The 16,602-nt window shown below is 38.0% G+C and overlaps 1 protein-coding gene and 1 long non-coding RNA gene across 2 annotated transcripts; one reads left to right on the plus strand and one right to left on the minus strand.

Annotated features, from left to right (window-relative positions):
• The first annotated feature begins 2,016 nt into the window (after positions 1 to 2,016).
• Positions 2,017 to 5,298, plus strand: crx (cone-rod homeobox). The gene is made up of 3 exons (XM_051894397.1): positions 2,017 to 2,559; positions 3,462 to 3,613; positions 4,037 to 5,298. Exons 1-3 carry the CDS (start codon positions 2,463 to 2,465, stop codon positions 4,631 to 4,633), a joined length of 846 nt encoding a protein of 281 aa, XP_051750357.1. The 5' UTR covers positions 2,017 to 2,462; the 3' UTR covers positions 4,634 to 5,298.
• Positions 5,299 to 9,014: 3,716 nt separating this feature from the next.
• LOC127513206 (uncharacterized) lies at positions 9,015 to 12,043 on the minus strand. The gene is made up of 5 exons (XR_007930361.1): positions 12,029 to 12,043; positions 11,772 to 11,917; positions 10,742 to 10,885; positions 10,504 to 10,657; positions 9,015 to 10,404 (listed from the first exon to the last, which is right to left on the minus strand). It is a non-coding gene; the product is annotated as an uncharacterized LOC127513206 (long non-coding RNA).
• Between the last annotated feature and the right edge of the window lie 4,559 nt (positions 12,044 to 16,602).

Consider the following 16,602-nt stretch of genomic DNA (forward strand, 5'->3'; position numbering starts at 1 on the left):
TCCTTAATATATGTATATACAAACAAAATAATTGTAGCTCATTTGGCTAATAATTATTCATATTATTTCTTTACTTGCATATTTCACACAAAAAAAATTATATATATATATAAATGATATTGAAAGCCATATTGAAAGTCTTTTTGTCACCATATACAGCAGATATTTTTAAACTCTCATTCTTGTATTCAGAATGCAGTACATGCACATGTTTAGGAAAGACAAATTCAAGCATTCTTTCACCATATATCAAAAACATATAAATCTATCATTTTCATCATTTAGAGAAAGGCTTGACATAATAATTAATGGAATCTGAAGACTTTTTGTTGCCCTTTGTTCCTTTGGCTGTGGAGTGTGTGCTGTACTTAAGAGGGATGACATGGAGTCACAGCCAAATAACCCTGTCTGCACTGTGTCTGTTTAAAGCCACCTATCACATTCAGTTCATCTTGAGTGCCAATTGACGCCTTTCTCTCACCTTTCTCCCTCTCTCTGTCACTAACATATTTACAATTAAACAAACAATCCTTTCAAATAAAACATAGCATGTTCTTTCTATAAATTACATTCTATTTAAAATTTCAAACAGCTCCATTACAGCAAATTCAGATGAGGTCCTCTCCTTTTGTCAGAACTGGTCAACATCCTTCCAAATGGCCGTTCTCCTTTCTTCTTTTATCAGGCCCTCCATAACTGGTCAAGATAACACGTGTCCTTAATGTCTTCATCTTGTTTTATTCATCATTTATCCATATATTCCTTTGCTCTTCTTCTTTTCACCCCTTTGGGTCCTGTGATTTTTTCCATGTTTATACATTGTCTGTCTACTCTTCTCTTATGGACTGATGAGAAATCTCTTTCCTCTCTTTATCCAGGGTTAAGGGACTATTGACATAAAGAATATTATGATAATTCAGCAGTGTGTTTGTGTGTGTGTGTGTGTGTGTCAGGTTAGGGCAAAAATAAAATGTAAAGATAATATAATTTTAGATGCTTTACAAATCATTGTTATGTCAGATGTGGTGTCAAATATTTTAGTGATATGCTTTTAGACGTTTAGTCAAGAAATGATAAAAGATTTTAATTAGGCAAGCAAGCAATTGCAAGCAATAAACAGTATTTACAACTAAATTATGATACAAATAACTGATTTATATTATGCAAGATGCTATGCAAAACAGAAGACAGAACAAGACAATGTCCACAAGAAACATTTAGCTCATATAAAAAAAAAACCTAAAAAAAAAAAAAACATTCGCTTAACGAATGAATTTCTGTGTAGTCGTCTTAATTTATGAGATTCAAATTACAGTTGCGTCTAACAGCCTGTAAGTTTAAGCCATTTATATAGCAAAAATATAGTGCCAATAAACGCAAAAACAAAGCGTTCGGCTAATTCAAACATATAACTAGTCAATAGCTTTACACAATTTATAAAATAGAAATAAAAATCGAATTCTTGATGATGCAAAATGTAAAGTGAATGTAAATTATTTTACGAACAAACATGGACAAGCATTCAATATAAGCATTTAATTTATTTACATTATAAATAATATATATATTAAGGAACGATTTCTGCCTCCTGAAATTAGTTTTTAGGAGAATTTTTACATTTTTGACTTAAGTAGCCTACACTTTTAACCTATCGCCTAATTCGCAGCGTTTCAAAGACATTTATGTAAAATGTTTCACTCAATCAATTAATTTAGCTACGGTTCCTAAAACCACTACTTATAGAGAATATTAGGCTATTAAAAACCTAAAAAACGCGGAATTTTGGGGCATCTTTCACTGCATTTTTTGCCCCGAGCGCTGGTAATCTTCTGACCATATGGAGACAATTTGCGACATTTCGGTAGGCTATATCTTAAGAGTTTTTATTTTGTAATCGTTTTCAAAGTTTAAAATAAATATAATTTTCTTTACTGTCATACCACGTGTTAAGATACACGTCAAAGGTGGAGAGAGAAAGAGAGAGAGAGAGAGAGAGAGAGAGAGAGAGAGAGAGAGAGATGCCCCTTGATTAGCTGCTCTGTCTCTTATTTCTCATAGTGTCCCGCTCCTGTCCGGTCTTGCCCAAGGGACACGCGCCTTAACCAACGCCAAAACTCTGCCCAAGAGTCTAAAACTTTTGTTTATAATAGTAAATTTACTTTTACTATTTCCTCACACTAAAAGACTACTCTCTTTGATATTCTTTAACACAGCTAAACTTGGGCAAGAGTGTAAGCTTGTTCTACACCGAGAAGCGGGAAAACATCTACAGGTGTTTGGAGCCGCGAGACTAAAGGAGCACCGCACGCGCCAGGCGCGAGCATAGACACGCGGCCGTCAGGGGCAGAGCGCGACCCCCGACCAGTAAAAAAAAGCGTCACAGAAGAAAAAAGAGAGTGAGAGAGAGGGAGGGGGAGAGAGAGCAATAGAGAGAGTGTACGAGAGACGCGGCCGTCCCAAGAATGATGTCCTACATAAAGCAACCCCATTATGCTGTGAACGGGTTAACACTGTCCGCCTCAGGAATGGACCTGCTCCACACCGCCGTCGGCTACCCAGGTCAGTTCATTCTCATTAATCATTTATAATATGTTTGTGTCAGACATTTTATTAATTTTGGTGGTCGTTGAAGTAAAAAAAAAGAGGGGACAAGTAAAACTAAAAGGTAGACTCATCTTCCCTGTTTCGTTTGACATGATTGTTCCCCTTTTCCCCCAACAATTTAGGCAAGGTGTATATAATTTCACCAGTTGATAGTCACGTTAACTGAACTTGCTCACGTAACGTAGCTAGTGCCCACGTTCTAACAAAATGAATTATATAAAATAGATGGCAAATATATAGGCCTATTCAAAATGCATCTTTAGGGTTATTTACGTTCTTCCGTAGACAAAATTTTATAAAACCTAAATTTTTCTTTCAAATTTGAATTTTATGTGATGGTATGTTTGTTTGCTTGTTTATTAAAATATATAGCCCATTCTGAAAAGCTTAATTTAGGAAAAATAAATATTTCGTCCGTTTTATTCGACCGTTTTGTTACAAATAAATTAATGATCATAAAAGTAGTGAATGAATAACAAAAATAAGGCTGAGTGGATTAAATATCAATATGTAAATATCAATAAATCACTGATTAAAAAATAATGACGTCAGAAACTATGTTTATATGCGCGGCCTTAGTGACAGACCTCAGTCACTCACTGACTGGACTCAAGAAATACACTAAAATATCTATCTATCTATCTATCTATCTATCTATCTTATATGATGACAATGAATAGTCCAAACACCCCCCATGTTAATGACTGTTACAAGCTCACATTAAATGATTAACATTGATGATGCTGCCATGTAAAACATTTTCTCTTTTACAGTGAATAAAAATGTACATGTATTTTTTTCAACTGGAAAACCTAAAGATGTTTCTTACTGTATGATGTCCATGTTTTCATAAACAGCCACTCCGAGGAAGCAGCGTCGGGAGCGCACTACCTTCACACGCACCCAACTGGACATTCTGGAAGCCCTGTTCACCAAAACACGCTACCCAGACATATTCATGAGAGAAGAGGTGGCTCTGAAAATCAACCTTCCCGAGTCCAGAGTTCAGGTGAGTCTGTCTTCCTCAAACTGAGACAAACATCTCTGACTGCATAACATATTTCTAAGCACACCTGGCCTCGCTGGGTCTGATGTAGCAGAAAGAGACGATGTTCTTCAAATAAAATAAAATGCATTTATCCCAGCACATGCTATGATGCAAAGAAGGTAAACTGTTTATCTGCAACTAAATATGTACAGTGTGTTTGAAGTTGAATCTATTTTTAATTTGTTAAGTCACAAGTATTGAAAGTGACCACAAGTCTGACAGTGAAAGTCAGTGTGTGTGAGGCCCAATATTAATGCAGGTCAGCATATCCAGATTGAGATCATCATTTCTACAGAATATATATGAAAAACACATCCTTTTTGATCTATAGAGAAATTAGCCAAACATTTATTTCATCTTCAACCCTGCTCTTATTTCTTTCAGGTGTGGTTTAAGAACCGTCGTGCTAAATGCCGCCAACAGCAACAGCAGACCAGCGGTCAGCCCAAGCCCCGTCCCCCCAAAAAGAAGTCCTCCCCACCCCCTGAGCTGACATCTGACCCTGGCGCCAGCTCCTCGGTGGCGGCTGCCCCAGCCCAGGCAGTGCCCCCTAGTGCCAGCGCAGGCACAGCACCCGTTTCTGTGTGGAGTCCCACTTCTCTATCCCCCCTTCCCGATCCATTGTGTGGCTCCGGCACGCCCTGCGTGCAGCGCCCCGCTCCATATCCCATGAGCTACGGTCAGCCCTCCACCTATAGCCAGGGCTACAGCTCCTCTCCTTACTTCAGTGGGTTGGATTGCAGCCCGTACCTCTCTCCCATGACCACTCAGCTGTCTGCGAGTGGGGGCGCCCTCTCTCCCCTCACCGTGCCCTCCATGGGCGGCTCGCTCAGCCAGTCACCCTCCCTCTCCTCCCAAGGATACAGCACCTCCTCGCTGGGTTTCAGTTCCGTAGATTGCCTGGACTACAAGGACCAGCAGGCCTGGAAGCTCAACTTCAGCACCGTGGACTGCCTCGACCATAAATTCCAGGTGCTGTAGAAGAGAAAGTGAGCGAGTGAAGAAAAAAAGCAAGAGGGAAGGAGAATAAGGAGAAGACGCATGAAGAATAAATGAAACAGAACTATTGCTTGAAATGCCGGAGACATTTTGATGATGAACAGGACTGAATCAACAGAATTCATGTGATCTCAGAGGTGAAAAGGGGTGCCCATTTTGGAACAAGTGAAGACTGTTCCTCTGTAATCCAGATCTTCTGAGAGTGAAGGGACTCCTCAAGTCTACTGATCAGTCATCATTATTAACCATTTACCTCACACATACACACACATACAATCAAATAGCTTTCACAACACATTGAGGATATTTACCTATTTATTAACACACACACACACACACACACAAAGACATGCACATAATTGGAGAGGAACCTGTCGGTTTCTCTGCAGATACAAGCTTCTTGTGGGACAAAGTTCTTTCTACTTTTTTCATAAGTTTGGTTGGTTTGTCTGTACTGGGAGACATTAGGAGTTCTTGTGTTGTGCTTTTAGCTTGCTGTTATTTATGTATTTTTAAATTATGTTAACTTATAACAAATAATGTTGTTTTCTGTTAGTTTGAGTTAACCGTTACTTACTTAATTAAACTTCATTTAATGGCATTATAGTTATGCTGTTGATATATATTTTCTATTTGGGTGACTTTGTGTTGAAAAATGTTGGTGTTTACAATTGTCGTTATATTGCTTTGACCGAATACATTCAGATGGGAGCTAAAGGTTTTAAATTTTACTCTTAGTTTAATTACACAATTAAATGTGGCTTTGTTTAACAATTGTCGAACAAGAGTTGTCTAACTTTGTGTCTTGTTGATTATGCAAGATGAAGTACTACTGTCATTAATAAAATCATGGCTGAAAACGTAGTTTAGCACATGGGGGGAGGGGGGATATTAATTTCTAATAGGGGATTTTCTGGTATCAGCAAGGGAACCGGCAATTCATACTGTAATTAACTTTAAATTGATTTAACCAACTAAACTGAAAGGAGATGAATTGCTCTTGCAAAGTTCGGTACTTTGGGTTCCAGCATCTTCTCCTTGAGTTCCTGTGACACCCTGGGGTTGGACACACAGGTGGCCCACACGGTGGAGGCATCTGGGGTCCACAAGATTGTTGTGATGGTGTTGTCTAATCGTGTTGCTGTGATGGTGTGGTGTGGGTGGCCCCGCCCATGTAGCCGGGTGTGTGGGGTTATTTTAGCCAATGACCCAGAGAGCACCTCAATCTTCTTACTGTCGACAGAACACTACCCTAAAGCAATTAAACAGGATTACTGAACCTCCCTCTCTCTCTCTTTCCCTCCTCCACACCTCTCCTGCTGCTGATTCCAGTTCCCGCTCTCTCTGCTATGACTCCTTCACTATGATTATTCCATCATTCTTTATCTCGGTCCCAAATTAGATTCAAAATTAGAATCAGTATTAGAGTTACAGTGGTCCGCCAAAATGTATGAATATCTTTGCATTAGGTTATATAAAAAATATCAAATTAACTAGAATTTAGAAGAAATATAGTACAAACACTCTTAAAAATAAAGGGTTCTTTATTGGCATTGATGGTTCCATAAAGATTCTTTAATATCCATGGAATCTTTCCATTGCACAAAAGGTTCTTTTTTAGATTATCAGAATGTTCTTCACACTAAGAAAAAATGGTTCTTTTAAGGAATGTTCACGGAAAGGTTCTTCTGTGTCATTGCTGTGTTTGGAACCCTGTTTTGCAACCTTTATTTTTTTTTTAAAAAATGTACTTTTCAAAAAAAAAAAAAAAAAAAAAAAAAAAAACATTTTACAATATGTAAACAGATACATGAAAGAATTGTACGTTTTGAACATTTACACTTAAAAATCGGTCTGAACAGTGCGAAACTTAAATAAAGTGGGCTGCGTCTGTCACTCATACAGAAAAAGCATGGTAACAAATTCAGAGCTTACTTTACAAAATGTAAAGGACAAATATATAAGGACTAAAACTTGAAAACTATATGAATATAAAATAAAAACAAAGTACTAAAAAAATAAAACACAAAATTCATTCATGCCTCTGATAGGGGATTTTCTGGTATCAGCAAGGGAACTGGCAATTCAAACTGTAATGAACTTTGAAATGATTTAACCATCTAAACTGAAAGGAGATGAATTGCTCTTGCAAAGTTCAGTTTAGAATAATTTATTTGTAATTGGCAATTGGTTTGGTGTCAGATATTTTTTGAATGTGTGTTTGTATATATATATATATATATATATATATATATATATAAATATAAATTACAGATACATGAAAGAATTGTACTGAACAGTGCAGAACTTAAATAAAGTGGGTTGCATCTGTCCCCCACGCAGAACAAGCATGGTAACAAATTCAGAGCTTACTTTACAAGTTACCTTTTGACAGATATATAAACAACAGATACATGAAAGAATTGTACATTTTGTACATTTACACAGGACTTTTCAATTTAAAAAGCACAGAAATATTCAGTGTTCACTGTAATTTCACTCAGTAACCAAGGTCAATTTAAATGTAATGACTTCTCTCCATCTTTACTCCCATTACTTCTTATTCTACAACATTTACATGTCTGCTTTCTCCCTATTTTTCTTTTCTGTCTCTCATAAGTATCCCTATATGAAGAAATGAAAAGATATCTCTTTCTCCTCTGTGCCATCTTTCATGCCCTCTCTCACTTGTTGTCTCTCCATCCACCCCCCTCCCCACCCCAACCCCTCCTGAGTGCTTCATAATCCCACTCTGACCTGAATAAAACCACATGCACTGTACCAGGATGAAGGGAGTGTGTGTTTGTTTGCACATTTTTATGTATAGGTCACAGTGAACATATATTTTTGTCTCTAAAAAGTTAATCATGTGACATTGTTTCTTAATATAAACATTTGTGTGTGTTACTTCGCTTAAAAATTAATAAGTAAAAATTACACAATATTTCAATTTCTTTCACTCGCTATTTCTCTCTATAACTATTTTTTTTAATGTATGTATACATGTACTTTTATCTATCTATCTATCTATCTATCTATCTATCTATCTATCTGTTATCTTTCTCTATCAACTCTCTTTTTCTCTCACCCTCCCCCTGTTTCTCCAGATATTAATCTCTCTCTGTGACAGATTGTCTGTAGTTCATACAAGAAGACAAAAGGAGAAGCGGCTGAGCCTTCAAATCTAACAAATCACACACAACACACACTTACTCATAACCCACAAACCAGCAATGTAGACACATATGATACTTAACCAGACAAATTCATTGCCCTACGATGTTACACTCATCTCTCTCTCCCCCACACTCACTCACAGACTTGAAACTATGAAACTGTGTGAATACACTTCAAACAATGCTAAAAGTGAAACCTAAGGGGCAATATAGGTTTTGAATGATAGGCGTGTGTTAATGTAGTTACAGGTGAAGTTACAAGTGCTCCTGTTTAAAAACACCTGATGACTGGAGTGAGCAGACAGAAAGAAAAAAACTAAACAGGCCTTTCATAAACAGTCATTTTCCTGTTCCTTTAAACCATATAGCTATAGCCTACTCACTTTATATGCTGTTGAAGCTCATATATAACGGTAAACAAAATGAGTTTGTTATACCCTCACGCAGTGTATCATGGGAGTGCAAACAAAGTTCAGATGTCGAATAGTAAACTGGGTGCTGGATGTAAAATAAATTTAATTGTCTTTTCGAAAGAGTGTACTACCTGTCTGCCTCTCTTCTGCTTCAAGAATCCCGCTGGAAAGAAACAGCTCCCTCTGCTGTGACAAATAGAGATTCAGTGGAGGGATGTCAATATAGTTAATGTAACTTTCCAGTGTGATCTTGCCTGTGGTTAAAACCAGCAAACACCTGGTTATTTAAGGATCACTATCATGACATTTTTCCTGTATTCTCAGTTATGGTGAAAGTAAAATGTGTAGGCCAATATGTCAAATGTGTATAATTATTATCGTGTCAAACGAGTATTTTTATTTTATGAGTGAATGCTACAAAAAATGTACAGCTGTATGTGTAAGCTGATCTCTTCCTGTAAATTAAAATCCATCCACTTTTCTTTGGGTAAAAGAAGTCCTAAAGACTATAGACTTCTCTAAAGACTATAAACACTGTGATGTTTTGAATCACAATCAACATGGAAATTCACAAGAAATTCCACAGTAGAATAACCAGTTTCACGTCCTCATTTTTTTGTAGATGCTGGAATATGTTTCTAAACTTTCGACCTTTTTTCAATCAATTTTATGACTTTTAAGCAACATTTAAAAGTTACTATAAATTAGATCACAGGACTAGGCCGTGTGTCCAGATACGTGTTTGGGTGTTTATAAATGACACTGAAAAGTCAGTTTGTGTAACATCTATTTATTACCACCAGAATATGAGAAATTTGGAAAATACAAAGATCAGCTTATTTAAATTTCTGAATAAGAAAAATAAAAGAAGCACAAACATGAGGTTACATTGTGTATCACAAAGAGAGGGAAGGAGCAAAGTTCTACCCAAACAAAGTGAAAGACTCAGAACTAGAGTACTAAACGTAAAGATTATTATTTGCTACACTCTGTGACTCTAATGCCGATCTTTAATTTGACAAAACTGGAATTGAAAGAGTGGAAAACGACAGAAAAAGAGGGAGAAAAACAAAGAAGAGAAGGGAGATCAGGATGTTAGTTGAACAGTGTGGTTGAATGAGAGGCTGGTTTAGAGCGCCCCCCTGTGGCTGCCTGAAGTTATAACAGGAGGAGCAGGATCGGCTTTCAATACAATATGAAAAAGAAAAAAGAAAACAAATTCAAACTGATTCTCGGCGGATTAATCTTTTTTTTCCCTAAAGAACAATTCATGTATGCATTGTAAAAAAAAAAAAAAAGACACCATATTAACAATAATAGTAATCATCAATATTACAAGTAACAACTTTTTAACCAATAGATGCTGGTTTGCAGTTGAATACGACTCTGCTTTGCTGATCACATCACCCACAGACACTCACAGATAGAAGAAGTCTGGCTGCACACTCACCTCCACTATGAAGGGCAAGTAAGGATTCAAAAAGGACATGTAAGGACTGGATGGATCAGGAAGGGGCGGGGCAAACCGAGTGGGATTAAAACAAAGTTGGGGTTCTGAAGGGGATTGGCAAGGACAGGTTTGAGGAAGGTGGACTGAGGCAGTTTTAGTAGCACCCTGCTGTGGAAGTTTCCGCTCCCCTTAAGCAGACTGACCCCAGACACCACCCTGTTTTTCTCTCTGGACAGTGGAGTAAGTGTGAGCGCAGGGTGAGACGACTTCTCCTTACACGCATGTTGAATGTTTAGCCCTAAACCGGGCATAAGTGGACCTCGTTTACGCTCCAAATGTGAATGTGTGAGAGTATGTGTTTGTGTGTTTATACACGTGCGTGTGTGTGTGTGTTTGTGTGTGTGTGATCAGCAGCACCTGTTACATGCACATATAGGTACCCTACGCGTAATTTAGACAGCACTAGCAGACTGAGACAAAGTTACTCCCCATCACTGATACTCTAAACTCTATCAAGAAAAGCAGGAGGAGAACAAGTGGAGAGACAGAAAGAAATAAAGAGGGCGATAGAAAGAAGGGGAGCGTTTAAGCGCGCTCTCCACGGATGCGGCGTGCCAGCTGGATGTCTTTGGGCATGATGGTGACACGCTTGGCATGGATGGCACACAGGTTAGTGTCCTCAAACAGACCGACCAGGTATGCCTCACTGGCCTCCTGCAAGAATACACACAAAATCCGTCCGTTAATTAAAAAAGTTCAACATAAGGAATAAATTACAAGAAAACGCAAGACCAGGTAACAGGCTATACACACCTGCAGTGCACCAATGGCGGCGCTCTGGAAACGCAGGTCAGTTTTGAAGTCCTGGGCAATCTCTCGAACCAGGCGCTGGAACGGCAGCTTACGGATCAGCAGCTCAGTGGACTTCTGATACCGACGAATCTCACGCAAAGCCACAGTACCGGGCCTGCAGACAGGAAAGATGCTTAATGCAGGGTTCATTACAGTAAAAATATTTTTGCTGTGCACAATTACAAGTCTGGAATATCACCTGTAGCGATGAGGTTTCTTGACTCCTCCAGTTGAGGGAGCGCTCTTGCGGGCAGCTTTGGTTGCCAGCTGCTTACGGGGAGCTTTTCCTCCTGTGGACTTACGAGCAGTCTGCTTAGTACGGGCCATTGCTAGTCGATATCACCTGAGAATAAGGAAAATACTGTTTTAGAGAACAGTCAAGTCAGTAAATCATGGGCAGTTTTATGACACACAAGTTTACTTACAATAAATGAACAGTGCTTTCTTTTAGTTAGTAAGTTTTTAAGCTAATAAACTTAAGTATTGAGTCTCATGCACAGACAGACTAAGCTATAAAAGTGAGTAAACTAAAAATAGAATCGCTAGTTTTACACTTGTTTTGGTATTTGACTCCGTGCCTCATATGCTATTTCAGGCCACTTCCTCCAGCACGTCACATTAAACCCAATAAATGAAAGCAACCACTCAGCGTGGACTGAGACAGCCTTTCAACCAATTACAAACGACCATACAACAACAATAAAGAGGTAGGCAGTAGCATTTGAGGAGCATAAAAAACTAACCAATCACAGGCCGTTCTGCCGGTTGTGGGGGCAAAGCAGTCCGTCTAATCCCCGCCCTTAACCGCAAGATTATGGCTGCAATTTGAACAGCAACTGAAGGGAGTCCGTGCATTGAGGCACAGGGGAGGACGTAAACTTTGAAATAAAATTGAAAATCCAACCCATACACCGCAAAACCAACAACACAATACGGTAGCAGGCATCCTTGGGCAACTAAATAGTCGCTTTGAAGGAATATCTGCCGCGAATTTACGCCGTTTAACCGAAGTAAACAGAGACATACGAAAGTGGGACGGATTTCAGTGTGTCCTCCGACACGAAAAGGAGAGCCTATTTTCTCTCGCGTCTCGCCATCGGCTTTCTCATTTTCAGACGATGAGATTTTAACGTTTTAAAGCTCAAAATTAACATTTTTCTGCAGGAAAGTTTCACAAAGCTGTTGAAAAGTATATCAGAGAGAAGACAGTGATGCATTGGGGCACTTACCTCAGGTGAACGTGTTTTAATTCGCGCAGTGAAATATGTGCTCGGCTTGTCTGGCAGTGTCAGTATTTACTATCTCACACACAATGGGTGCAGGGCGGCCAGAGCCAAAATGGCCGCGATGTCAATCATTTTCTCCCAGAATGCACCTCAATAAAACCAAACACAAAATTGCCAATTTTTACAGTACAAATTCAATTATGATTTTCCGTTTTATTTAGCATGTAAACAAAGTGATTGATATTAAGTATCTAAAGTACTGTGTTTCAGATGAGGTTTTACTGCAATCCGTGTGTTTTTCTGTTTTTGTTCCGTGGAGGTCATCGGGTTTCGAGGAGATGGGCTGATGGGTTCATCCACTGCTGGTTATATAATAATAATAATAATAATAATAATGATAACAACAACAACAACACCGTTTTATATTATTATTACAAATGTTAAACATTTTCCGTTTATTTATCAATTTACTATTTACAAAAACAGCTTTAATTTAACACTGACCTCTTTTATTTAAGGTATTTCAGTCCATGCCCTAATATTTTGTATGTATACAGAATTGTTTTGGGGCTCTAATTTATGCCTCAGACGTCACTTGTTGGCCATAGATGATCCTAGATCAGTCACTCATACAGTGTTTTACTTATTTTAGGCTGACATTCAAAACCACCCTCCAGCCATGCAGTAACTCTATCATAACCAAAGGCTTCATTCCTCTCTCTAATGCTCACTATCTTTAAGGCTTCAGTGACATTTCAGGAAGGATGTGCCATTTTCTATGTACCAAAACACATTGGGGTTTTTATTATGTGCCTTGTAATAGTTGCATATGTGGAAAAGCACTCTGTATTCTGCTATTAAATGTAGTTTTGTATTTAGGCTATAAAGTCTGACTGGACTGTAATATAATCTGGTGTGTTGAGCAATTGTCTCAAGGGTCCTAAAAGCTTTTAGTTAAGGATCAGCGAGTCTCAGAGGCTAAAAGTGCTTTGAAGTCTTTAATATGACACACTCTCTAATTCATGTATAAAGTGGGTAATGCATCAGAAACATTTACAGATTAGCTATGACTGCTGGGTAGAAGCAAAGTGTTCTTTTAGTTATTTATTTACTTACTTACTTACTGACTTATACCCATAAATGGTGGACCAGAAGGATTACCTTACAAATGCAAATAATCTGAAATAATGAATAATATTATATGCTTATATTCCCCAAACCTAGTTTAGATTATAGAATTGCACCTAAACATGAATAATTACATAACCTGTAATCTTTATTTTATTTTTGAAATGCACAGAAAATTGCAACTACATATGGTGAATCTGTCACTGTTACCATAAATGCAGATGTCCACCTCTTATTATTGTGAGATTAATTACAGACAACATGAGATGCCCCACTGAGATGTAGAATGGAAATACAGATGGTACTGTAATACTGCAAATTCAGCAATTTTATTGCAGTATTATTCATTCCACTTCCTTGTGCTTCTCATGGGAATATAAGGCTCATTCAATGCTTATTCCTGGTACCAACTGCAATGCCTTTCACAAACAACAGAGAGCACTGTCCTCCTGATAAAATCAAACAGACCGTCTGATTAGGTAAGGAGGTAGTGGAGAAACTCTGATGGACCCATTCTTACAAACTGCTTTGCTGTTGAAGAGCCAGCTTAATGAACACAGACATCCCTGTTTCATTTATAAAAAATATCTCAACAAGCAGCCTTCTCTGTGGCAGACAATCATATTTTTCATATCAGTATCTATTGTATTTTGCCTAAACATGCTATTTGAGAATATTAGCACACATTTGTTAACACACATTTGAAACATCATTTATATGAGACCTTAAAGTAGCGACAACGTGTAAATTTAATTAAAACACAGCCTATCGCTCTCAAAAAAAGATGTCAATGGAGTGGTTACCTTTCAAAATGTATACTTTGGTACTTTATTTAACTCTAAAGAGTGCATAAGTTACTTGAGATATTACTACCTAAAGTGTATATATTAGTACCTTTTGACAGGCCGCCCCAGTGACAGCTTTTGTACCTTTACATAACTGTAAAAGTCTCTTATTTTGATGTGATGTTTAGAGTTTCTGTCCAACATTTCTCATATACATCATAAGAATGATATATACACAGCTTTAGTTCACAAATAAGGCAAACAACAATCCAGCCTAATCCTCCACCCACACTCATCGCCTGTGTGCTCTGAAAGGTCAGCCAGGTATCACAGCAAGGTGAGACTCAGTGTGAAAACAGTTACAGACCATATGTCCTCATCTCCACACACAACACTTTTTTCCATCCCCTCAGTTCTGGACCAGGCTTCTTCCAAAACCTCTGATGTGCAGTGTGCCGTTTAAGATCATTTACTTGCTATTGAGGCGTATCCCAAAACAGCTGTATTCACCCAGTCAGATTCTAAACTGATAGTGTTGTTTGGCAGAATGATACTGCCGAGTTAATAGCAAGTATAGGAACTCTGGAGTGCTGTAGGTAAGTAAGGTTTAACAATGACCACATTTATGAGCGTGGTCAGCAGCTATAGCGCAGTATGGTATGGCAGCTGCTCTATCTGGGCTTGCAGAGCACTGTGGTAAAAATTGTACAACCATCACTGCTACAGCCCTTTAATTTTCACATCCCTGGCAGCTACATAATAACTTTCATTCAACACAAAAATTTAATTGCATTTAAATGTGGAATTTTCTCTAAATTACACTGTATTAACTGTAATACAGAAACAGAATGACATGTTTGCTGAGCTGCCAGTCTGTTGTTTAAGCATGGGTTTAAATCCTTTCCCCTTAAAATGATAACACAATTAGACTGTATTTGGGGAGGTGGTAGGACAATGATATGGACCAAGACCACTATAGACAGAAGGTAGAGATTTGGATGCAAGCGATGCGATCTGGCTCCTTGTGCCCTTGAGCCAAACACTTTGCTCCATGTTATTCCAGGGAGGGGACTGTGCCTGCAATTAGTGAACTGTAAGTAGCTTTGGATTAAAAGCATCTGCTAAATGGCAAAGATAAGTAAGAAAACCCCCAGCGGCAGTCATGTTGGTTTCTAGTGCACAAACGCTCATATTTTAAAATCACAAAGCTTTGTTCTTGGTCTCAGAACTAAACCCGCTGTGGAGTCTGGTATTCTCAAATTACTACAGCATATGTTTTTTACAATTTTTGGGCAAATTATTATTATTATTATTATTATTTTAATGATGGCTAAGCTAAGCATTTAGTGCATTATGGTACATCACAAACATATTGCACATGCAGTAAAACACGCAGTAAACACACAGACCTGTATGTTAGAAATGTCTGAATAATATGTACTATAAAGCACAAAGCTGCTGACCTTTGTGTGCGTGTTCAAATTTCCAGGTTGCACAGGAGTTCTAAACTAACACCTTGTGTTGAATTAACCATGAGGCTTTCCATGAAAAGAGCTTTCTTTCAAAAGATTCGACCCTGAACCACTTGAACGAGTTGCTTGTAATTGGAATCCCATTTCCGTAAAGTTCACACGTCACAAGTTAACACATTTGCATAATGCCCACTTTATTTTGACCAACTTGCTCCTTAGAATCACATCCTGTAAGTATGATTAATTATTAATGTATATATTTTATAAGTGTTCAAAATACATCGTTTTGTGTTTTACCTATATTGTGTATGTCTCCGGCAAACCAGCTAACTCATGTTATTACTGTCTTACTGAAATACTTCTGCAAATCATCTGTGATGGCCCACTATTACCTAGAATTGTGTCCATTAATGCAGATTGTCTGTCATTCTTACTTTTTTGAATAATGATAAAGGATGGAGCAAGATTTGTTTTATTGTTACATCAGCCATTCACACATGCTCGGCTAACGTATGCACTGTTATTACTGTTAATGATACAGTTCTCATATGTGCACCGCAATAAATTAGAAATATACACATCGGTTTGTTGATGGACATACACTTGTTAATGCTGATGGTGAGGAAGTACAGTTGCAACATCTCATAATGTACGTCAAACTGAGTAGTGTATCACTGAGAAACGTCCTGCTCAAGTCGTTCTTGCGATAGAGGTTCGGGTTGAATAAGTACTTCTTCCAATATTTCATCATCAGACTCACGCTCGGATTGATATGGGAAAATCGACACCACCATCTTTACAGTGTGTACAATCGCTGAGTTTTAGGAAGCCACCGGAGCCGAATCAGTTATGGTAAAAAGACCAATCACAACAGACTGGGCCGTCTGGCCAATCAGAGCAGAGTAGGCTCGAGGAAAGGAGGGATTTAGAGAGACTGATTCATCGGATGAGTTGTTTGAGAATCATTGAAAAATGTGGTGATGTGCAATGTATATTATGAGAAAATGAAAATTGTTTTTGACTTTTGATGCATGTAAACCTGTTGTAGGAGACCTCCAAAACAGAATTAGGAACCTTTAAAATAGCATAATAGGGGCACTTTAAGATTTGTAAACAAGTACATTTCTCAAAACAATTCGTAAAAACAGCACCACACAATGGATTACCTGCAAAAGCCTGTAACTTGCTCAAAATCCTTAGTTCATCTCTCAAAAATAGGTATTTATGTCAATGAACATATCAGTGCCATCAGAATGACAAGTCTGTATGGCATATTTAAATTTCAACAGTACAAATTTACACATTACTCTATGTGGGATATTGATTGCAAGAGACTGGACAGAATTCGCAGTTACACTTTTACTGTCTGTCTGTCAACAAATTACATTTCAATGTCATTGCGATATAAACAAAAAGACAAGACTACATATATATATAAATACATACACA

This window comes from Ctenopharyngodon idella, chromosome 5 (assembly GCF_019924925.1).
Source record: "Ctenopharyngodon idella isolate HZGC_01 chromosome 5, HZGC01, whole genome shotgun sequence".
Classification (NCBI taxonomy): Eukaryota; Metazoa; Chordata; class Actinopteri; order Cypriniformes; family Xenocyprididae; genus Ctenopharyngodon; species Ctenopharyngodon idella.